Source organism: Anser brachyrhynchus (genome assembly GCF_964034855.1).
Source record: "Anser brachyrhynchus genome assembly, chromosome: 5".
Lineage (NCBI taxonomy): Eukaryota > Metazoa > Chordata > Aves > Anseriformes > Anatidae > Anser > Anser brachyrhynchus.
In genome coordinates this window covers 8,453,735-8,479,386 of record NC_137699.1, presented here as the reverse complement: position 1 = coordinate 8,479,386, position 25,652 = coordinate 8,453,735, and the positions used below count along the sequence as shown (strand labels likewise).

The following is a 25,652-nucleotide window of genomic DNA, read 5'->3' as shown; positions in this document are numbered from 1 at the left end:
TAAAAATTAAGCTTACTGTGACTGCTAAGAGCAGAAGAAAAAAAGTATCTAAAAGACTCCTTTGACCTATCTTACTGAATCTATTCATTCTTCTTCTAGTCTCGATACCCCATGAAACTTCAAACAGGATTGAAAACAAAGAGAGACCTAAATCTATTTTCAATATGTGCTGTCACTTCCTACACTCCTCGGGGAGCTACTGTAACACTCGGGAAACACTTGTAACACCTGCTCCACCACAGTCTTCGTTTTGACCCTAAGCAAATCACTTGGTCTCAGCTTCATTTTGCAACCTAATTCCTAATGAAATGAATGGAAGTCAGGTGTCTAAAAGTACATTTTGTGAACGTGGACCTGAATCCCTCTGTAGCTTAGGAGCTAGCAGACTGGAGGGTTTAGGACCTCCCTATCTAAAACGGTCACAAGGCATTTCAGAACAAATAATCAAAAATCTGTTTCGCACTCAGATAGGATAATTGTGGTAGGAGCACAGATCTACCAGATAGGCTAAAAACTTCACAGTACCCTCTCGGCCCCAGTTGGTACTACCTAGCGCAACGAGTATCTTCCCAGCTGCATGATGTACTAGCATCAGCTGAACCTCTATTGGCAGCTGCTAAAGTTCGTGAGACCAGAATACCTTGAATAGACATAATGCATGAAGTACCTCACTTGCAGCTGCAGATTTAATCAAATTGCCCCTGATTTGTTTTCAACTGAAGTACCGCGCATGCACAAGTGAGTAAATACAAAGAAATAAAGTTTTTACTTACCTACTTTCCCTCTATTAGAATGTTTTATCAGATTTTGACATGTAACTTAATATTTCTCTTCTTTCCTTCTTATACACTTACGTATTTATTTTCCAAAGAACCTGTTGCAGAAAAAGGTCTGAAGGTACATTATAATTTTACAGAAAATAATTAAAAATAAAAATTAATTCAACCATCTCAGTACATAATGCTTTAATGACTTTTCTTTCAGAATTAATATCATCAGAGTTCCAAATACACAGAAAGCATGGTAGCAATATGTAAAGTTTCATGTTTGTACCTGGTTGCCAGGTACAAAACATTTATGAGCTTTAACCCAGAATTAATATGTCAACAGTTTTTTCCACATTAGATGATCTCTGTGGAAATGAATTCATTTCAAAAAAAAAAAGTCTCAACTTTTCTAGAAGCATTTGTTTCAAACAGAGGTACACAAATATGGTAAGTCAATAAACTAGATCTTATTTGTTGCAAAATCAGAAATATTTGACCATTCAGTTATAGCAACAGGAAAATGCATACCCTGTCTGACATCTACAGATGTTACAGGCTGTCATTTAGGTCTATTTTATGATAATAAGAATATGTAATTTATATGCTGGGTATAATAGATTTTTTTGTAAAATCTTTGCTTTCATTTTATTATTGTTTTTGTCTTATGCCAATTAATTTAAAAAAATAGGCCTGTATTTATAACTGGACAAAATGACAGTAGAAGTGATAAGGAACCAGGAAGAAATAGATAGAGGAAGATAGTTACATAGTCTAAAGCACCATGAATAGTTCATATTTAATTTGAGGACTATCAATTACCTCTGTAAAGCTTATGTGAAAAAGTCATTTACACTCAGAATTAGTTTTACAAGTCTGGGATCACCAGAAAGACACATTTCCTATTTCAATGCTGCGTAGGAAAGACTTTCACAAACTAGTTACACACAGAATAGACTTTCTGACATTCTTCTTCCTGTAACTCCACAGTGCATTTATCCTTTATTTATCCAAATATGAAAAGTAAGTATTTCATAGTCTTGGGCAGCTTAACACTGATTTCTCATATCCCAAGTCAAGTGACTTTCAGCTCCTGAAAGCATACTTGACAGGAACTTTCCACGTCAGCAGTAACAAGATAATTTTTCATTCAAGATTATGACCTGATTGCAAACTCTTTGAACACCAGTATTATGCAAAACAATCATTTTCACGTTCCAAAGCTAGTTCAATAGTTTTGCTGACTGAAACCACACTTAAATCTCATGACCACAAGAAGTTCATAATAGCCATTAGTATCCCTAGACGCCAAGAACATCGTTGTCGTGAATTAGATGTAATCATGGCAGCAGTGGGTTCTCTCACTCCCTTGAGATCCCAGAATGATTCCACATTACTTGGATGTCACAGAAATGGACAGTGCACAATAAAACTATGTAAGCAGAAGAACTTTTCTTCAAATACAAAAAAAAAAAAAAGAAAAACTACACTCTCCATCAAATGGAATTGGACTCTTGTGGAATCATTCTAAGAAAGCTTAATCAGACACTTAGCCAGGAACTGCCTAGCAGGGTGACATAACACTTTTTTCGATATAAATTTCAGCATCCAGGCTGAAATTTTCTAGTAATCAAAGAAGCATCAGACAACTTGATGACTATAATAAAGAAAAAGATATGCATCTCTGAAGTCATGCATTAAATCCAATTCTTCAGCTGGCAAACACTGCCCTTCAGTGCCTGGCCTTGGCACTTAAGACTGCTATAAAAAGATTTATGAATTTCTTTAAATAAGGGCCAGTAGACAGTTAACTATCAGCCTATATTTGAAATCTGATTGGAATCTGCTGTGATTTCATGAATTCAGATGGAGCTTCTCAAATTTTTTTCCCACTGCAAGTGAACATGAAATATCAAAATATCTCATTTTGCATTATTTTTAGCTGAAATGTATGTCAATGTGAAATAATTTGAACTACATTACTAGAACTAAAACATTCCCTAGTGTAACTCCCATTCACGTCAGTTACACCAGGAATGCATTTCACCACTATAATTTAAAATGTAAAAGCCCAAGTGATTACAAAATTATTTTTCTGATAGTTGTATCCAGTCACACTGGAAAAACTCTGAGAGGAGCAGTAGTAGTAATTTGGAGCCATAACGGCTCAAATACCGTGTTTCTGTAGCACACAATTTCAACCTAAGTGATACTTAAGGGAAATTTCAGTCTCTTGCTAAGCACTTGGGATCTTTGGGTTTTAGCATGTTAGGGGTAGGACTTTGGCATTTTCAAGATGACTTGCAACTGCCTGGACTGATGGGTAGATGAATAATCAAATTAAAAGCTAGCCCAAGTGAAGGTATTTGCTTCCATTCCAAAATGCTCAATTCTGTGCATTTCTGTGATTCAGAATGGTCTGTCAAACTGGTAGTACAATCTAGCATTAAGCTATACTAGTTCTTATTTATCATGACAGTTACAAGTACAAAGGCTTATACATTGCAGGAGGCAGAGCAGGCTCCACTATTACCTTAAGATATGTCTCCACAGTACTGCAGTATGCAGTGCTGACACACCCAGAATGTTGCTCTGCTATGAGGTCCTCCAGTAAGAACTTTTCTTTCAAAGAGTAAGGTATTGCTATGATCACAGCATAATGTGGACATCACCATGCTTGCTTTAAATTAAAAGATTTTGTACTGGTAGCAGAACACCTGCAGGACTTGCTGGATAAGCTGGGTAACTACTTAAGCAGATACCTCATGCTGAGCTCCATGTCCAATGTGTGAACATACTCAAGCAGTTATTCAAAGAGCTTTCTTCTTGATACCCATTAGACATCAAAAATTCCCTCTCTTATAATCCACCTTCCCTTTCAACCAGTTAATATCGCAAAACCATACTACTTATTTTCTCTATGTACTTTATTTGCCTAGTTATTTCTTTTATTTTTACATTCTTGCTATGGTCCATTCCTAGTATTATATGGTTGCTGGTACTACACAGAACTACTGGCAAACTAGCTTACAAGGGAACCTTTATGCCCCTTACCTTATAACTGTAAAAACTGTTAAAGAAACACTCATTTACAGATTTTTGCTGGATTTTATAGAATGCTCACACTCATTGCTGATATTGCCTCTGTAGAAAAAAAAAGCATTTAGTACATTTACCCAGGTGAGCTATAAAAAATGCAGTATTTAGTTTTGGCAAACATCTATGCATAAAATTACTGAGGTGTTTGACTCAAAACATAGTTGGAAATAATATTATCATATTAAAAAGGAGCTTTGTTTAACACTTCACATTAAAAATATAGTGAAGTCTGCACTATGATTTTAAAATAGGAATCAGACATTTACAAACAAGTTTCAAATCGGGGCTATGCACAATGCAGTCTTTTCTCTGTCTTGTTTTTATTACTCCTTCTGAAGTGATAGAAGACAAGCGGAGAAAGTTTTCCAAGAGGTGATTCACAGAAAATCCATGAAGGCAAAAATCAAAGCTTAAGGAAAATCCTGTGCCTCTGGTTCTGTTCTGTATCACTGGGTGCTGCATACAGCAAACAAAGCTTATCTGACAGATTATACATACCGTCACAGGTACCCAGTTTGGACTGTTTATACTGTTGCTTTTCAGCTTCAGAACTGCAAGTCACTAACTAGTTCTTCCCCACAAAACCCCCTTCACAGCTTTACATGGATATTGCAAAACTACTGTAATTCAGTAGTGTTGGTAAGCCCTATTTTCTCTCACAATGCACTGTCCCGGCCCTTAAAGTGCATATGCCGATTTGGTTCAAGTTTTATGATTTGGAATGTTCCACAGTACCTCCTCAAAAACAACTTCAGTTTAATTGTGCCTTCCCTAGACAATTTTGAGTCTGAAAAAAAAAAAAATCTGTTCTGAATCTATTATTTATGCTAAATGCAGTAATATCTTACTTATTTCATTCTGGAGTCTGGAATGTGCTGTAGGTCAGATAATCCTTACCTAACTTAATCTCCTGTAAAGGGCAGTGGAAGTTTTTGACACAGAGTAAGATACGGCTGGCCTAAGAATTACGGAAAAGAAATCATGGGATGGTTTTCCCTAAGACTACATGGGACCCAACATGTTCATTTTGAATCCCAGAATGCCTATTTTAGATCTTAAATGTTGCTTCAAATACACATGGGTGGAAGCTGTAATTAAGGGGAAAAATGCAGCACCAATAACATGTTAGAAGTCGGCAATTTTGAATTGTCAGTACTGTAACAACTGAGTATCTTATTATTTTTGCCTTCTCCTCGCATACGCTGAACTACTTCAATACTGACAAAGTGCATGTACCATTGCTTCTCAATGTGAAACTAACCAGACAAAAAGATGTAAGATATAAGATACAGGTTGGTGTTTCTTGAGAATATCTATAGAAAAGAGTGATTTCAAATAATTTTGATTATAAAATTTTACTTCACAATCCTTTTCCAGATCACAGATATTCATAATTAAAAGAGTATGGAATTAATGTAATGTTAGCTGTTTTGCCATCAGCATCACATAAAGGAAAAAATAAAAAATAAAAACAAACAAACAGAAAACAATAAAATATGATGCAGAATTCACTCTTCCAATGATTGTCATTGAACTATTACATTAGTAAACATTCACAGTATGAAGTCTCTTTCAATATATCTCCAGCATATAAAGTAGTGCAAAAAAGCATTCCAGTCATTTTGCCTTTGCAGTCAGACCAGGTTAAATGATTCCCTTACTTCATTTCTTCCATTATTAGACAACAAATGCTGCAATGCCTCCAAAGAGAGTTATAAAAATAAACAATTTCTGGAGGTTCAGCAGCCTTTTCAAAGTAAATTTCCAGTTAAAAACAAGCATTATAGATTTCAAGAAAAAAAAAATTAGATCTATCTTCTGTAGAGTATCTTTTTACAATAAATTTGAAAAACAATGACTATGGTATCCAATGATTTATGGTAGCTGCTATTAAAGCACTGATAAATAGATAAATGACTACCAAGCTTCATTGCTTCTTACATAGTAAATACCTCTGAATGCCAACTTTTACCACAGAGCTGTTATTAGTGATGTCGACAGTTCATGCACCCACTTTAAAACTGACTTGGTTTTAATAAATTTTTCAGCCTCATGTGCAAAACACTTGCATTCTAATAAAAATATAGTCAAGTTATATCAGATCTAGCAATCTCTTCCTCAAGTTATATCACTTACTTGATATGTCATACGAGTTTAGCAATACTTTTTATTTGTATTTAACCATTAAACAGCATACTACTGTATGCTGTGGACTTCTGTTTGCATATTTCATTATTTTCACTGCACTCTTTAATGCATAAATATATTTGGAAACGTTCAAAATTACACATCAGTTTCCACAGAATTTGAATTTACACAGTTTTTCTTCTCTGACTCACTGCTATTCCCCGTGTCCTGACTTTTTTTCCCCTTTACACAGAGAGATTCTTTAACTCCTTCTTCCATCTCCAAATATTCTGATTTATCCTCTGTGGATGAAGATGATGCACTTCTAAATTTCTTCAGTAAATTTGTTGGGAGGTAAGGGCAACTGACTGCATTTTGCATCAGCTGCGTTTGTTCTTCATTCTCAGTCTCTCTGTGGTAGAAATAGTTAAAATTGGAGACAATCACTGGCACTGGTAAAGCAATGGTTAACACTCCCGCGATGGCACACAGGGACCCAACAATTTTCCCACCCACAGTTATGGGTTTCATGTCCCCATAACCAACTGTAGTCATGGTCACTACAGCCCACCAAAAGGCATCTGGGATGCTTTGAAAATGGGTGGCAGGCTCATCAGCTTCTGCGAAGTAAACAGCACTGGAAAACAAAATTACTCCAATAAAAAGAAAAAAAATGAGGAGGCCGAGTTCCCTCATGCTGGCCCTGAGTGTGTGACCCAGGATCTGCAAACCCTTGGAGTGCCTGGAGAGCTTGAAGATGCGAAACACCCTGACCAGACGGATGATCCTCAGGATGGCAAAAGACATGGCCTGTTGACCATTACTGCCCTGCTCCTGCGCCAAGTCAGTGCCCAGAGTAATGAAGTAAGGCAAGATGGAGACAATGTCTATGATGTTCATGATGTTCTTGAAGAAGTGTGCTTTGCTTGGACATGCAAAGCAGCGCACTGTAAACTCAAAGGAGAACCAAATGATGCATACTGTCTCTACAATGAAAAAAGGGTCATTGAAGATGGTGTGCTCCCCAGCATCCAGGTGAAGTGACTCATTGGAAAGCCCTTTCCCTAAGCTCAGGGACATCACGAATTCCTTGTCATCTCTGAACTCTGGCAAAGTCTCCAGACAAAAGATGACGATGGAGATCAAGATGACCAAGACAGAGACAATGGCAATGCCTCTAGCTGGACTGGAGCTCTCCGGGTACTCAAACAGTAGCCAGACCTGCCTCTTAAACTCATTCTCCGGCAAAGCTTTGTCCTCTTCCTCTTTGACAAACCCTTCATCCTCCCTAAACTTGAGCATGGCCTCCTCCCCAAGTTGGTAGAATTTCACCTCCTCAGTGAAGATGTCAAAAGGTACATTGACTGGCCTCTTCAGCCGACCACCACTCTGGTAGTAGTACAGTATGGCATCAAAGCTTGGCCGGTTCCTATCAAAGAAGTATTCATTTCTGAGAGGGTCAAAATATCTGCCTCGCTTCGCTGGATCACCCAACAACGTTTCTGGGAATTGAGCTAATGTCTTGAGTTGAGTTTCAAACCGCAGTCCTGACACGTTGATTACCACACGCTCACAACACTCGTACTCACTGTAGCGAACAGAGCTGTAACCCCCAGGGCCTCCACCATCATCAGGTGGCTGGTCTGAATATGAGAACTCATCCTCCCCATAGTCAGCACCGTAGTAGAGCTTTCCTTCTTCCTCATCGTCTTCATCCTCATCTTCATCCTCCTCTTCCTCCTCACTCAAGTCCTTCAGTATTCTCTCTTCAGAACCACTCAGAGGCAGCAGCTCAGAACAGGGGAAGGAGGCCCCACACTCCCTACTTCCCAAGTGGTGACTCCTCTTTTTCCCTTTCTTCCATCTCTTACCACTCTGGCGGTTGGGCAGGCTGCTGCGTGATGCATTCCCACCGTGAGAAGAGGATGCACCTCGACTCTGTTCCTGATGGTAGTGGTGATATGGTCCACCTCCACCTGTTGCCCCTGCTTCTACTGCTGCTGTTGCTGCTGCTACGGCTGCAGCTGCTGCGGCTCTTGACTGTGCCAGCCGCTCTCTCTCTCGGGCCCGAGCTTGGACCGCATATCCATAGGGCATGTGGCTGTTGCACCCAGAGCTATCTGCACTCACCATTGCAACCTCCATTTTGCAACTGCTTTTTTTTTTTTTTTAATCACTTAATGCAAAAGCTTTTATTTACAGTGCAAACTTAACTTTCAATATAGGAAGTTCAAAGCCATTTGCATTTGGAGGACAGTGCATTGGACACAGAGCAGGGCAATACAGTTATAATGCTGAATCTATGTTCTGCAAAACCACAGATCTGCATTTTCTTATTGTCCAAAATGTTTGACACAAACTACTGTTTTGCTAATAAGAAAAGATGAAACTCTCAAAACTGGAGCAGTGAACAGCTGAGGCCATATCCTTTCATCCACTAAGCCCCTTTACTTTCATTTATCTCCCACGGCTACCACAGATCTGATCAGATTCATGACTGCCTTCATGAAGAAAAAACACATGCAAATCAAAGGGTACCTGCTCTGCACAGATGTTTTTAGTTCATCATCGCAACCAAATGCAAATAGTGTCTTTCCTCATAATTTGTTCCTGGTAATGCTTTGGCCTAGAAATCTTATTATTGTTTATTATCATTACTTGGGGAGTTGAAATTAATTCCAGCCATCACTCTATTTACACAGTGAGAAGGTCTTTGCAAATCCTTTCTTCAGCCTGTCAACGTCTCAAACCTGGGAGCAGCACCCAGGGCGTCAGCAGCAGTGGTAAGAGGAGGAGGAGGAGGAGAAGGAGATGAAGACTGAGAAACTGGCTCTGAGGTCCCCATAGGACAAAAGGGAGTGGATGGGTCACCCTTTGGTTATGGTCATGCAGAAGAAGCACTTAACCTGAGGCACATGCACAAACACACAAAAATAAACAAAACAAAAAGGGAAAAGATTGGATTGTTTTCCTAAAAGGTCACACCGATCAAATGAAACTGTGTCATCTATTACCACGGTATTCTAATCTTCCCCTACCCACACTGTTCACACTTCTACATTACACACACACCCACATCACATGCACAGAGATTTTGAACCACTCTGTTGGTAGGGATGTGGGTGGGTATGTCATATATATATAGACAGAGTTACAAAATCCCCACCCATATAAGCACTTGCATCCATACACAAACGCATGCTTCTGAAACACCAATACATATAAACACTAATAAAATTACTGCAATACACAATGCATTCAGATCTTTGAGTACATACTTAATATATACACCTACGTATATCTACATGAAATATTACAATAGATGTATCTATACAAAGAGCTTTTCATATTTTTGTAAAAACACGAGAAACAAGAATGTTACATTTTAATCTATAACTGAATTGTGTTTCAACCATAATGAACATCTCACTGAATTTGATTTGGAAATGGGCACATACAGTGTTCACTCAAGTGAAAACACTGTGATATGGTGTGTCAAACACAACTGCAGGTGCACTGAAGCAACATCTACATGCAAACGCACACAAAAATACACATGCACACACCCCTTTGAAACAGAACCCTCATTTATAGCTGTAACTATTAATATATGATAGAAGGTGACTATGGACTATTAAAAGACAATGCTATTTTTTAAATCATACCTATATGTCATGCAAAAAAAGGTCTTTAAATTGCTGTTATACTTACTGTTCGTAGGCAGAGAAATAGCAATGCTGTTCCTGCTAGTGTAAGGATCTGGTGACAGTGGTCCTGAGAAGGGGGCTGTGCCAACTGATCTACACCTGCAGGCGTGTAAGGTCAGTCAGCACCACAGGTTGATGAGTTATTTTTCTGCGTTCTTTCCGGGTGCAACAAGAGTGCCAAGAATGAGCCAGGGAGGCAGCTTAAACTGGGGGCATTCGGCACAGCTACAGACACCGCTTCTCACCGAGGCATTTGCATAAAGGCAACAAGCAAGAGTCTTGTTCCGAAAGGAAAAAAATGAAAGAAGTGAGCGTGTTTGTATGTGTGAGAGAGAAGGAATGAATGGATGAGTGTGATCACTAGGCTTTCTGAGCCCAGCTTTTGCTGTAGATGTGTAAATCAACGTTAAATAATCCGTGTACCGAGCCTGTTTCCACTGACGGGAGGATGAGGGTCGCTCCTTGCAGTTTCTCCCCGACACGTCCAGCCAGCAGCTGCTCAGCCAGCGGCCGCCCGCATCTTGCACTTGTTGTGCCGTTTTGTGGCAACGCTTACCAAACCCCCCCCCCAAAACCAAAAATAACAATAATTAAAAAACCCAAAACGAGAGGAGAAAGCGGCCGTCTACCACACGGCGTCCGCCGCCCCGCTTTACAGCTGCGGCCAGCAACCGCGGCGGCCCAGGCGCAGCGGCGCTGCCGGACCGAGCCCTGTTGCCCGGCGGAGGCGCCGCCCGCCGGCTCTGCGCGCCGCCGGGGCCGGGGCCGGGGCCGCGGCCGCTTTATGGGGCCGCTGCCGGCTCCGCGGCGCCCCCTGGCGGCCGCCTCCCCGCACTGCGCGCCGCCGGCCCGGTCCGGCTCGTTCCCCGCCCCGGCTCCCGGTTTCGTGTATCGGCTGTTAGTTATCGAAAGGCGCCTGCCGGTGCTCAGTAACGCAGGCGCCGGCTAGCGGAGCTTGGTGCTGAAAGCCACGCTGCAAGCCCTGGCTTCTGTTTTTGTCTTTTTGTGTTTTGTTCTCGTTGTTTTTTTTAAAGGAAGAAAAATACATGGTCAAGGTGGTTCCAAAGTGGAAAAATGAAGTGCAAATCACATTTTCCAGAAAGATCAAACAGCTGGCCCTACCTCTGTCCTGCTGATTCGTTCATCCCAAGCCCTCTAATGGCACAGGCACACGAGAGAGCTACCCCCACAGCTCCTGCCCAGCTCTCCCGTGCTCGCGTGCAGCCTGCCAGCTGCACGGTCTTGCACACGAAGCCAATTTAACTCTTACCCCTAATTCTGTATCCGCACAGAAAAGTAGATCCTAGCTCATGAATAGGATACCATCATGTATTTGGTAGGGGAGACCTAAAATAACAGAGTTTTAGCACCTCTGCCAAAGGTGTCAAATCTTTTCTCCCTCTGCCCTCAGCCTGTACCACAAGCTGTGTAAGAACCAGCTATTCCTTCCCCGCCTGTAAAATCCAAACTGTGATCAATTCCAGCTTCTGTGAGCAGGCACCATAAAAATGCAGCTTGGCCATATTTGACGGTACAGCTACAATTCTACCATCTTGATGAAGAGTAAGTGTAGGCACTCCTGTTTAACAAGGAAAAACTGAAGAAGGATGGGATCATAACAGGGACAAACCAAGAGCAGTGCTCACTCCAGACACTTGCCTCAAGGTGCTCGCACCTGGTCAGGCATTTTTTCATTGCATAGGTCCACACCTTTCCCACAGTCCAGAGGAACCTAGAGAGCCTGGTGACTATTCCTCTTCAGATCCCGCACGGTACAACCCAAATTATCCACGATACCTCTATCTCTACTGCCTACATCAATTAGCACTCAAACTCTTCATTCCATTCATTTCAGTAGGTTGACCTATGACTATAAAAGGGAGATTTAAGGATCAACCAAATAAACATCAAGTTCATAATTGTCTGGTCAAAAACACTGAAATGCAAAAAAGGCAGCTATATCTAACCAATTTTTCAAAAATCCCAATCCTTCAAATTCTGTAGTCAATATACAGCGAAAGTCATTAGATGTTCTAAACTCATCCCACATTCCATTAAAATAGAAACTGGCATCATCACAGGAACAGTTCAAACTTTGAGGCTCCGGGATGCAATTTGAAAACACTCTACTAATTCACTTCTGATACCAACATACAGATTATTCGGCAATTTGGCACAAGAGTATACCAAAGACAGAGATGAAGCCCCTATCATCATTTAGTCACAAGGACATGTCTAACGCCATAAAAATAGAAAAGATATCATAGGTAAGAGTTTTTACAATTAGAAACACCTAGAGATCTTCCTACTTTAGTAAAATCTTAATTCTAGGGGCAAAAAATTTGCAGAATTCAATCACTTCATTCTCTCTGAAGTATTGTATTGGCTTCTATCAGTAAGACCTGAACATACATTTTTTTATTCCTTTTTTATGTACTTCTAGAGACTGGACCAAAGAAAACACTAACCTATCTTTCACCTTTGTTGCAGTTTCAGATGCATTTCAGACACGTTTCTCAGGGCTCAATTCTAGGGTGGGTTCTCTTCAACTTTTTTATTAATGATGTGTATGCAGGTGTTGAATGCATCCTTAGCAAGTTTGCTGACAGTACTAAACTAGGAGGTACTGTTGACTCTCTGGAGGGACAAGAGGCTTTGCAGTAGGATTTAGATAGATTGGAGCACTGGGCAACCAGCAACAGCGTGAAGTTCAACAAAGGAAATGCTGGGTGCTGCTCCTGGGACAGAACAATGCCCGACAGGCACAGACTGGGAGCTGAGAGGCTGGAGAGCAGCCCTGCAGAAAGGGTGCTGGGGGTGCTGGCGCCAGCAGGCTCAGCAGGCGCCAGCAGCGTGCCCTGGCTGCCAGGAAGGCAAACTGCACTTTGGGGTGCATTAAGCACAGCATAGCCAGACGGTTAAAAGAGGTGATCCTCCTGCTATATTTAACATTTGTGCAGCCTCACCTCCAATATTGTGTGCAGTTCTGGGCTCCACAATATAAAAACGGAAACTGAAAGCATCCAGAGGAAGGCAGCAAAGCTGGCACAAGGGCTGGAAGACATGTCCGTTGGGGAGAGGCTGAGGACACTTGGGTTGTCCATTCTGGAGATGAAGAAGCCAAGAGGTGACCTCACTGTTCTCTGCAACTCCCTGAGGAGGGGAAGCAGAGAGGGAGGTGCCCTGGTAACCTCTCTGGTAACCAGTGACATGATGCACAGGAAAGGCACAAAGCTGCACAAAGTTCAAAGCTGCACAAAGTTCAGATTGGACATTAGTAAAAAATTCTTTACTGTTAGGGTGGTCAAAACCTGGAATAGGCTTCCTAGTGAGGTGGTTGATGCTCCATACAGGTCAGTGTTCAAGAGGCATTTGGACAATGCCCTCAATAATATGCTTGAATTTTTGGTTAGCCCTGAAGTGGTCAGGCCATTGGACTAGATGGTCTTTGAAGGTCCCTTCCAGCTAAACTATTCTATTCTGTTCTGTTTTCTAGTTATTATCTCATACCACTGTTAAACTGAAAATTTCAGTGGCTATATCAGTATAAAGACAAGTTGGAATAGATCAGTCATTTTGGTATGCCATTTTTTAATCATTATTCTCTTTTTTTTAATAACTACAGTATATTCTTGAGCAAAGAGGAATAAAAAATGATGTGTGATGGGATGCACACATAATACACACACAGCACAGATAATGTGAGAAGCAGAAGAGCTTTTTTGTACCTTTTTTTAAAGTCCATTCTAATGTGCTAGGGATGACATAACTACATGCAATTCAATCAAAATCGCAAGTCTTATCAGATCCAATTTTTCTTTAACTTACTTAACAGCTAAAAACAAGCTTTACATATTTACAAATGAATACTGTGAGTCATTTCATTCAGCTTTATATTTTCATAGTATTCAAAGATTTTTTAAAAAAAGATACTACATTATCTCTGTTCCTTTATATTCATAAGGGATACTATTATTGGTAGAACAAAGAGATAATATGTACATGTCATTATCTCCAATAGTACTGTACTAAGAACATCATAGCATAGCAAAGGATCTGTAAGGTATGCTATCGTACAGATTTATTCTGTTTTACAATGATGTGGAGGAGAAATATGCATCATTGTTGCTTATCTATGTATACAGTACCAGAAAAACACAACAATTTAATAGCATTTTCAGGCAAAGGAAAGATGAGATTCAAAAAGCCTAACTTAAGCTGCTATACCCAATATTAATTTATGCTATCTCCCAATTGCTGCAATTCACACTGGCAGAGTCTGGCCTTGGTCCAACACTAATCTTCCTGCTGTAATCAAGAGTTCTGTGCAGAGAATAAGACTGCACTACAGCTCAGTACTTACTGCACTTCTAGACCATGAATTATTCCATTTCCATTTTAGCTTTCCCTTTTTACTCTTCTGCTCCTCCTTATGCTTGCTTCATTCTTATTTCTATTAGCCTCTCAAGGCACCTTGGCCAACTTCCCATAAGATAAGGAACTCCCTTCAAATCAAGTAAAATGTTGCACTAGTGGGTACTCAAAGAAAATCAAGTGAAAGAACCATGGTTATTGCATCACTTCAAATGTGATGAAACATTTTTTGTTGTTGTTATTGTTGTGATTTCTGTTGTTGTTTGCAGTTGATTACAGTACTGAAGACTGTTAGGTACCAAAGTAGCCATGAATTCCTGTCTCTGCAGATAGGTTTTCCCTCCCAGTGTTTGTACTGCTTTAGGGAGTTCGTATTTTATTCATATTTCACTAACCAGACTCAGTAAGACACACTTGTCAAAGAATCTGGCTCTAATACTGTTCTTTTGAATATGACTGGCACTACATAATGAGGTACTTAGAAGAAAATACAGCCTATCTTCAGTTAGTTCTTATACACAACATACATGAATAGCACATCTGTTTTTCACTTGTACTGCAACAGGCTAATCAGAGGAAGTTGACACTGCACATAACAGTAAGTCTTTTATACATTCCCAGGAAAGCAGGCAAAACCACTGCTATTTACCATCGAGTTTAGGATGAATAACAGTAAAAACACTGATGATGTTTATATTTCAAGAATAATTTCTTGCATCAGAGTATGGAACTATTCAGAAACTATGCTAAAAATACCATGCATGGTTTATTTTTGGACTTGAATATTTCTCAGCTCATTCTGGGCAGACAGGGACTCATATCAAGGAGATTCTTCAAATCAACAATATAAAAAAAAAAAAGGAAAGAAAGAAAAATGGAGGAAAAGCATCTAAATAAGGAACTGCTTGAGAATGGAGAGACCAGCCACATCACTGTCAATGCTGACACCCCCCCTTCCAGTGTAACAAGGGTAGTTCCACTGCTTTTTTTTTTTTCCCTCCCTAACAATGTGTGTTTATTTAGAGTAGAAGAATTTTGTAGCAGGCAATGCACCTTCTTACAGATATGCCAAGCAGTAGCGAGCAATATGGATCTCAAGTTTGGATACTGTTACTGTAATTATCTCACGAGGGAAATAAATTAAACTCACAGAATTAAATGAGCATGTAATTTCAAATCCTGGAAAAATGCATTACTTTTTTTTTTTTTTTTTTAAACCAATCTTTTTTTAACCAGCCTTGCACATCAGAAAAAACATAAGCAATTTTAACTAGGAGAGTTACATTGACAAAAATGAGAAAGTATTCAACCTTATTCCTAAGGACTTCAACATCAGATTAATGTGGGAGATAGAAGCCTAGACGTTTTATATGCTCCGTATACAGATACACAAGTGAAAGATCATAAAACAAACTGTTCCCAAATAAGTAAGTTCTTTAAACTTGTTTATTTCAGATATATTGTTGTCTGATCTCACATGTGTATTAAGCACAAAGTTAACACAGAAAAAAGTGTTCCCAGCTTGATCAAAAGGGCAGAATTAACTGACCTTGGCAGGGTACAACAATGGTTATTGCCATACAACGTTGGAGAAAAATGAAATCTCAAAATTGCCAAGCAAGGTAACTATTCTTGTGGCTAATTTTGAACCAGCAAGACATGTAGAAGGATTCTTATGACAGACTTGATTTTGGTGTGAGATAAATGTATATTTTTGTTGTTGTTGTCAGTATGATATTTACCAAGGAAGACCTTTCCAGAATGGAAATATCCTTTCTAGAGGGTTGCATCTGAGAAGGAAATTGGTCTGGGTGGAAATCTGGGATTAGCAAGGAATCAATACATTAAAATATGTATCATGAAGGCGATATAAAAATTGTTTATAATACTGTGGTGTGTATATATAGGTACTATAAATACTTTGGGAATTACCCCTTTGAAAGACACCTGCATATCAGGATATTAAGGATCATTTACAATAACGCTTAGGGAGCACCAAGGTACAATTAACATAATAAACTTATATACTCTCTACATCAGATCTAACCTGTTGAATGAATCATCTGCCTTCTTGTCTTTTCTTCAGAGAAAACAGGAAATATTGTTCTGGAAATTACATGCTGTCCTACCAGTGTTTCTCCTCATGTTCAGGAGAAGTTGTCACAAGCAAGGGAATGAATTGCAGCCAGAAGCAACCTTTCTCCTTGTATGCATCAGGGTAGGTAAAGCTGTGAGATAAAATTGTTTCAGTCTCATTAGTACAGCCCAACACAGATGTCCCAAAAATGACATCTTATCCTTGCAGTCCAAATAAATAGGCTGCATATACACATCAGATATGATCTGCGCAGAGCTGATCTTAATTTGTACCCATGGAATAGAGCAAATCCTGAGAAATCCCAGTTAGTCAGCTCATTTCTATCCTATTCCTATCTCAGGAAAGTAAAAAACTCTCTATCAAACCCTAAACTTTGAGCAATCTTTTTTTATTCAGCTGCAGTTTACTATAGCAAATTTCCTCATACCTGTGTATAAACATGTTAACACTTGTCAAGTTATTATTAGGTGTCTCTGGGCATTGATTAACTATTGTTGAATACAAATAGAGAAAGGAGTTTTCACACAGAGACCAAAAATTATACCAGTTGTACTTTATGAACACAATTATATTTCATGCAATCCTGAAAATTGAATTAAGCTTAGCTCTTTTTAAAAATTGCCACGTTACCTGTGTCAAAGTTCTGTGTCAGAAATTAGGATGTGCCAATTCTAATGCAAATGTTAAACTGAGCATGGAAGCCTACGATCAAAAGTCTTAATGAGTGTGTTGCTAAATTTTGAGAGTTAAGTAAGCGGTTCTAAGGCCCAGGTAGTCCAGAGCCTTTCAATCTAACACAGATTAATTTCTTTCCTATATTGAGGTCAAAAGCCTCACTGAATTGTTCAGGATTAGTTCTGTTTAGTAAATTAGTTGGGACTAGAACCTTTAATAACCAGCAGATAACTTGCTCTGTGGGATACAAGGCTACGTATACAACTGAAGTAAGGACTAGTTAATATTCCCCACGTGGATCTGTATAACCAGCACATAAAGCTATTAGACACCTATCCCTCATGTGAATCCACTAGGAATCAAGTTGTAAATGGATTCTCATTTTGTCAACATAATTCTCCAACCTTATTGGCAAAAAAGCCTACTGCTGAAGAAATCAGCAAGGTTTCTGACCTCAAAATGGGCTATAAATTCCTCTCTGGTAACTGAAAGAGACTCTTAGATTACCTAACCAGACTCAGAGCTTAACAACATTCTCCATGTGAATATAGTAGTATCTCACTCAAGGGATTATTTGTGTCAGTTGCAAAAACATACTCTGCGCTAACTGTGCCCTGAACATTAATCATATTTGTCTGCACCAATATCTAAACATAGTATGAAATGAATTATCAATGAATATTGCACACAGTCACCGGGCTAACAATATAACAGCTTCTCTCTGCAAGTAAAGATATCAACTTGAAGCTAGACTGAAGCTATTCCCCCTCCAAAAATATACATATATGGTGTGCTGGCTGTGTTACCATACCATTGTCTTTCTAATCTGTTGAATATGCACTCTCTTAGGTAAAATAATTTCAGATACTTATAGTTATAAAATAAATAGATAGCCGTTACAGGAATAGGGTACCTTCTGATTAAAATGATCTTTACAAGTCAAACTCATGTTCAGCAACATCCATAAGCAGTTATAATAAGGTAAAAGCCAAGAGAAATAATGTATAAAAATCTAGTACACCACAACTTTTATCACAAAAGGTTTGACATCCTCTCTGCCATGCACACTTTAGGCAGCTGCCTTCAGATGTTCTACGAAAATTGTAGAAAATAACATTTTATATTTTTTCCTTTCCTGAAAGAAAGGGAAGAATGATGAGTTTCCTCAGACACTTGCCATAAAACAGAGAATGAATTTAGTGCTAATGAAGGTACTCTAGAAACCAAGTTTCTTTCTTTAACCACAGCCAAACCACACGAGAAGCAACAAGCTACATTTCTGGTCACTGCTGTCCTTTTATGTCTCTCTTCTGACCTGGAAGGTGAGAAGGATCTGTGATTACTTCATGAGTCCTACAGAGACTAATATGTTTGTAAAACTCAGCTAGCACTTCAGTAAGAGAAGTGAACTTAAAGATGCCGTGATTAGTGCTTGTACTGAAATAAGTAAGCCAACTAGAGCTACTTTATTCCTGAATGAGATCACTTTCTCAGGAGTTAACTCATATACATTAAAGTATTTACTTTAACACAGATATATTTAACGTGACGGCTCCAGTTAATCTTGCTGATTATCACCACATATGCAGGCTTCAGACTGAAAAACTAATGAAGTTCATTGGTATGTCTTGTTCAAAGCTGTAAGTTAAAATACATATCGGTTATAAATAAAGACTATACAGAGATACCTGCAGTTTTGGTGATTGTCAAACCTGTGGTGCCTAACTTGTGTCTGTCACAACCAGACTTGACATAGTAACTACTTTTTTGGATGGCATGCATGAATCAGATGGACAAAGCACACCATACATCCCTTTTGCCAAGGTCTTTTATTCTAACATCCATCAGTCTGCACAAAATTAGGGTGTTTTTTTTTTGAGGTACACACACAGAAATCAAACAAACTGAAGAGATATGGATTTGGAAATGTGATCCTTTCACGGGGTATCCCATTTAGAAAGAAACATGAATCAGATTAGACTACACCTCTGTGGTAAATGTATTAGTCATGATGAAAAAGTCTTGAGCACTCATACTCAGGACAGAACACACAACACCAACACAATGTTCACCTCACTCCCAATTTTAACTTGCTTTAGATGTTCTCCTTAAAACACCAAGATTGCTTTACAGTTGTATGTATTGGCAATTAAAAATTCCAAACGCCAACCATGTGTCCTCAAAAATAGCTTGGATTCATCCAGTTCAGCAAGGTCAAGCCCAATTTTAAGCAAAATTTCTTTTACAGATTATCAAGGAAAGAAATGAATCTTAGCATCAAGTTTGGCTTGAACTTCAAGGTTCCTTTATATTTCAGTTTCAAATGCACAGATATACATTATTTCTTAATACAAATATTTATCAAAACCATGAAGTTTACCAATTTAACTACTGTCAAGAATTTTAAAATGAAAAGTGTAAAAACGAACTACAATGTTTGTTCTGACAATGTGGTTTGATTACATCAAACAGCCTTAAATGCACTCCAAACAAAGGGGTCTGAACAATCTAAATCTGTGTTCATTATATCTGGAGCTGAAATCTATACTCAGACCTCTTCGGTATAAACATACAAAAAATTTCAGCCAATTCAAGAGAAGTCTAACACATCTCCCACTCTTTTGCCAAGTGGAATTGGTACTTTTCTGGTGTCTGTGTATGTGCAGGTATACGGACACACACATGCAGGGGCATAAACCACCCAGCTCACAGTTCTCTGATGGTTTCCTTTGTGCATCCGTGGAATTACTAAATGACAGAACATGGTAGGTGAATCACCTGTGGGAGCAAAAACATTTCTCAAAAAGATATAGGATCATGCCTTAATCTTTGCCTCTCCCCCAGTCCCCTCCCCACATATGGCATGAATTCCAACTGTGGTTTAAAAACAAAACATAAATGTTTCACAGAGATAATTTGTATATCTTAAATTCTTAGTTTGCATACTGCTCTTGCTGGCAATGGCAAAGGGAAAAACAAGGGTTAGCTGAACATCAAGCTAAAGGGGGCTAAGGTAGTCCAGTATAAACCTCGAATAGCTGAAGGTAGGAATTAGCATTCTAATGATCAGAAAGTGAGTAGATCCTGATAATAGCTTTCTCTGAATGCAGTCAAAACAATCCCTTGCTTTAACCACAAATAAAGAAAAGAGTTTTCTTTTTGCTTCTATATGCAAGAGTCCATTACCTATCTTTATCTAGGAAGACAGATAAATGAGCAACTACTAGCTTTATGGGGTAATTTATAAAGCCTCGGGTCAGCAGAGTGGGAGTTCTAAATGTTGTTTTACATTTGAGCAAATGCCTGACAGATAAGTTTTTTTAAGCAGTTCTGGAACTTTCTTTATATTAACAATGCACTATGTCAAACTAGTTGAAAAAAATCTGATATAAAAATGTCCATTATCTAGGGAAATCATAATTGGTTTTCCTATCAGCTTTCCTTCTTAAATTACCCCAATGAACAAAGTAGATGATTGCAAAGTTCATAGAGTAGCAATTATATTCTGACTACAGCAATTTAGATTATGACAAACTAAAGACCCTCTATACACATAAATAGTCTGTTTTTTGTTTACAGGTGACAAGAAAGTTAACCTTTAAAAGGTATTTATGCCATCCTTTAATTCATTTTACTGAGATTTACACAGTGTGTTTGTGGTATTTTAGCACTTTCTACATATTGCACTAGGACTGTGATTCAACAAGATAAACAAACATGTATCTTCTTTATGAAAAGAAGCGATTAATTTTGTGGAACTAATACCTCTTTTACTTTGGCAGATCCTGATAGTCCTTGCTTAACTGTGCTGCAACTAACTCAAAACGCCTATGGAACTCGGCACCTTTCTTCTTTCTCAGACAATAGGAATTTGTCTATAATTATTTTTGCAGAGCTCTATGTAACAAATTATTATCATGCATTTCCATTTTCTGTCATATTAACATTATTTGCACAAGTGCAAAGCAGTTCAGTTTCCACTGGACCATAACTTACAAAATGACATTTGATGGCTTTTTGTTCCAGCAGGTTTTCTTGTTACAGTCTTGTATTAAATTCAAAATTCTGACTCTTACTTCGCCTTGCTGTTTTGATGGAAAAAATGTTAATCCTTTATGAAAAAAAAAATGTTTTGAAAATTCAGAGAGATGCCAGGACAAAGATAACTACTTAGTATTTTATATTTAGCATCATGATATGCGGTCATTCAGCTGCGATCTTCTGTCTTCTGCAACTTTTGCTAGGAAACTAGTATTTATTAAAATCTTTCCCATTGACATTAAACCATTATCTTTCTCACTTCTTTTGAAAAGACATGTTCCTGCTTCTAAAATGTGCCTGATTTTCAGCAGACTACCTCATTTTCAAGTATTAGCTCATTGTACATTTACCACTTTTTTCCAAATGTTTTTCTGGGGCAGCACAAAGAAACAAAAACATGAAAAACATAATATATCCTACATTAACACATAAAAACAATAAAAAATACTAATTCTCACCTTTTACTTTACCAAAAAGTCTGAACAATTCTCAGGGGCACTACACCTGAACACCCCTGCAGAACTGAGAGGTTCTACCACCAGGCTGTAGTCTACTCAATGAAAAATCTTTTAAAAAACATTCATTGTATCTGTGAACTTCACGATAAAAACAATGACCAACATAGTCCAAATGGCAGCATTAAGAAACATCTTCCAAATAAGGTGGTGAATGCAAATATAAAAGGCCTGTTTTGCTAATGGCAAATATCAGAAAATCCTCGGAGAAAAAAAAAAAAAAAACAAACAAAAAATAACCTCACTTTAGAAAAACATGTGCATTTTTTTTCTCCTTATCAGTAATCAAACAGTTTCCTTTTTTGCATAATTATACAGTTCTTTTAGTAAGCTTTTTTTTTTTTTCTTCTCTAAAATAATCAGCAATTAAACCTATTCTGCCTACTGTCCATTTCCCATAATTAAACTCCCCTTTCATCTCTCTGGCAAGATGCACTTCTCTAAGGATACACATCATGCAATGGTTGGTTCTTCCTACTCTCACCTGTAATTCAGAGCCCTGAAATTGTCCTCAAATTCTTCCTTGGCTATAGTGTTCTTTGTCCCTTCAGGTCAGCTTCCTGATGAAACTTTTTATAATGCTATAATTCATGCCAATTTTTTTAATGGTAAATCTTCATTTCATATTACCCATACCCATGGTTTTTAAGCCTCATTTGATACGAGGGTAACACTGGAATTCCTAAGTTTTATTCCTATGGCCTCTTTAATAGCTTTATTTTTGCACTGAATTGACAGGTAATGTCAAGCACAGGTAGCATTTAACAACTGTTTTACTCAACTATCAGGGTTGTTACTACCCACTATCACATGATTACTTTTAAGTTTTTAAGTAGCTTAACTAAGCAGTACAATAGTCAAGTACTGCATTCAAGCAAAAAACACCACCAAATCAATTTTCAATTTTTTCCCAAGTGTTTATGGTAAACTCATATAGGGTAATTCTTAAGATATTGTTTTACATTCCTTTGACTTTCCAATGGAACTTGACGAAAAAAATATTATGGAAGCATCTACTTGTAGCTAACAAAAGCAGATGAAGACAGTTGAAACCTTCAGCTGATAAAGTCCATCCTCATCTAAAGGATACTCATGAGATTTATTATATTTTGAAACATCTACTTATACTACACTGAGCAGAATGTCACAAGCAAGAAAAATTCAGCTGTACAGACTAAAACAAAAGACTGAAATGCCACAGTGAAAATACGCCAAAACGTCAAGCCTTTTCCTGAGAAACTGCATTATAGCTCTTGATTTTTCCTCCAAATCTCTTGGCTGAAATTCATTTATGATTCCAAATATTAGTGGAAATTTCTCACATGCCAACAGTATTCTGTTGTAGTGCTGTCTGCCATAGCATTTGTATGGTAGTCAAGATTTAAGTCACGACATAATGGTGAGGGAGTACTGGATGAAATAATTGGACCATACCTGGAAAAAAAATGAAGTTTTCAAAAGCACATGCCTGTGTAAGAATTTGTGCACCTCTGTGTACTTTTCTGGCCATCCCATGATATAATATGTTAGTTGTCCCTACAAGTTTTAATATGCAGTGTTTTGTACATTGAAGTAGATGTTTTTCAGTTTCAGCCCCTACCACATTGTATCCACAGTGATACTTCTGGTGTTTTGTTTACCTCTTCTAGCTTGTGGCTATGTTATCCTCTTCTAGTTCACTTGTTATTTATGAGACTATCTAATTGACAGCTACATTCTAACCACAGAGATCGTAAAATGATGTATGCTCCTAGAGAGGACCTGAGAGTAAAATAAGGACCAAAAAAACCACAGCCCCTGAGAGAGTATTTCTTGTTCAGTTTTAAAAGAACAAGATGCAGTATTAGAGAAAGTCTTGGAGGAAATGTCACACGACCCTACAGCATTTACTGATGAGTAACAAGCAGCGAGAGAAGCAGAGCTATGATGTGGTAAATCTTTTAAAAGAAAGTATAGATCAAGATAGCCCAGAAATAAATTCTGACTGTGGTCAAGAACATATGAAACGAAAATTTAGTTTGAGTGTGGAAAAGAATCTGATGCAAAAAAGAGAGAGAATAGTTTTTCCAGAGGTGGTGTATTCTGAAATTCTATGGGGAGGAAGGAATTCATTATGGACGACTCCGTATGCATTACATTTCAAACCCTGTTTGGGCCAAACGTTACTGCAAAAAGAAGAAATCATCAGAAATGTTGAGCCTGAGCCAAGTACAAGAATAAATTAGCAGAAATTTGTTTTTTAGTGATGCACTTAGTACAACCTGGCAGCAATTGGCAATCCAATTATAATCAACACAAGCACAATCGTAAGGCAACATTATAACTTAGCTAGAGCTACAAAAAGCACACGTTACTTGAAACCAACTCATCCAAGGATGATTGTTGCAGCAATATGAACACTGGTATCTCCGGAATTCTTTGCTTCATATCCTCCATTCACAATTGCAAAGTAAAACGCTCATTTAAAAGAACGTGGGTTAGACACAGCATAGTACAGAGAGAAGAGTTAGATGAAATAAAATAGCTTAGCATAGCAGCAGCAAACCCTTATTCTGCATGTTGGGTACTTCACACTAAATTGCAATCTGCTGCGTAAGTAAGCTACATGTTGCAGCTCGTTGTTCATGTGTTGGATATTTGAGTTGGGGATAAGAGAAAAGATAATTTAAAAGCTTTTCTGAAGAGAAAGTCTGTCCATTTTATACCATCCTGAGGGGGATTTTCTATAGTAGAAACTATGGCATTTGTCAAAAAGTATGAAAAAAAAGTTTTAAAATAGTTTTGCTATTTTTCAAAAAAAAAAAAAAGAAAGAAAAGAAAAGAAAACAACAACAACAAAAACAGTGGGTCTAGTGTAGTGCTGTTCTTACTAGAAGCTTTCCTTTAGAGGAAAACTAGACAAACATTCTCTTTCAAACATCATGCTTAGGCCACATTTTGCTTACTTGTTTTACTTTTTAAAAGATGAGACCTTTATAAGATGAGGCAGCATATTACAGACAGAAATGGGTTTGAAAGAGAGATTTTAATTTCTGCATGTAATGACAGAAGGATTGAGGAAATTATTATCTGCATTCTTGTTCTGATTTTACATTTTACAAAGCTGCTATAAGAATTAAGTTCCAGTTCTGAAGTCCTCGCATCACCTAAATTTCCACTGTTAGCAGAAGGATTTGTAGCAAATCACAAATGCAAGACTCACCAAAACAGAACATGTTTTAAAAGGAAAAGTATTTTGTAACATGATTATTACAGAAATCCTGCTTCACTATTTTTCTGATTACCTAGAATACTGTGCTTTCATACATGTAAATAAATAAATAAATGTCTATGCAGATATTTGGCAGAGCAGCATATAAATTCAACAAGTTTGGAATAACGTAATATCTATGAATTAAAGTGGTTTTATTAAGTGGCCTCAGGTTCTAGACAGGAAGCTAGACTAACAAAACAGCCCCTAAGTTACAGTTACTTGAGGTGTTTTTCAGGATCAGATTAGCTTTTCATCATAAAGGCTTCCTAGTGATATCTCTTAAGAACTGAGTTTTAAAAATGCAGTCATGTATCATACTGGTATCTGTTTATTTTAGTTAATTCATCTGGAAGTTTGCTTTAAGATGTTATTGAAACTGAAGTTCTTTGTATTCATGGTAGACTTTCAGCTGTGTCTTTGTGATATACAGATATACCCTCCTCTTTATTTCTCTTACTCACTTTCTTCCTACTCAGTTTGCATTATTTGCTTGATGAAGCCACTTCTTGCAGCTGAAATGCAGTTAGGGCAAACATACAAACTTAGTAAGTGAGCATGTACTTTTTGTACACAAAATACAAAACTACTCATTACCTCTCACAGTATGCTGGCAAGGCAAGCACCTATAATAGGAGGCTTGAGATAAGAAGTTTAATAATTTTCCCATTGAGAATGAAAAGATAGTCACTTTGAACTCAAGAACTGTAGGCATTGAAAGACTTTGATGATATTGTGTTTGTAGGGCAACTCAATTATTTATATGGCAACCACTGCTGTAATCCGTTATCATTTCAAAAATCTATAAGTAGTTGTCTTTACAACATTCCTCAGAGGTTAAAATAATCCTTTGAACCTCAACTTTTCTTTAACTAAATTTTCCTACTATAAGATAAGTGGCTTTCTGAGGTTACACAGGAAGCATAATGTACTATGGGAACGTGACTAGGACTTGGACTCTAACCCAATGTTAGTTTAGGATTGTGAGGACATAGCAAAATG

At 38.1% G+C, this 25,652-nt stretch overlaps 2 protein-coding genes across 3 annotated transcripts in view; both read right to left on the bottom strand.

The window, feature by feature from the left end:
- Positions 1–25,652, bottom strand: part of MPPED2 (metallophosphoesterase domain containing 2) — a 603,962-nt gene that overhangs the window by 268,727 nt on the left and 309,583 nt on the right. The window contains exons 15-16 of the mRNA XM_080595267.1: positions 10,820–16,299; positions 9,702–9,975 (exon numbers count right to left, since the gene is read on the bottom strand). The gene's annotated coding sequence lies outside the window, so the exon portion shown is untranslated. The remainder of the gene's footprint in view (positions 1–9,701; positions 9,976–10,819; positions 16,300–25,652) is intronic.
- On the bottom strand, positions 5,203–16,251 carry KCNA4 (potassium voltage-gated channel subfamily A member 4). Of its 2 annotated transcripts, none has more exons than XM_080595245.1 (2): positions 16,119–16,251; positions 5,203–8,896 (listed from the first exon to the last, which is right to left on the bottom strand). In XM_080595245.1, exon 2 carries the CDS (start codon positions 8,133–8,135, stop codon positions 6,147–6,149), a length of 1,989 nt encoding a protein of 662 aa, XP_080451371.1. In that variant the 5' UTR covers positions 8,136–8,896; positions 16,119–16,251; the 3' UTR covers positions 5,203–6,146. The 2 variants fall into 2 exon arrangements, with proteins under 2 accessions (XP_080451371.1, XP_080451370.1); XM_080595244.1 differs by lacking the exon at positions 16,119–16,251 and adding an exon at positions 9,702–9,839.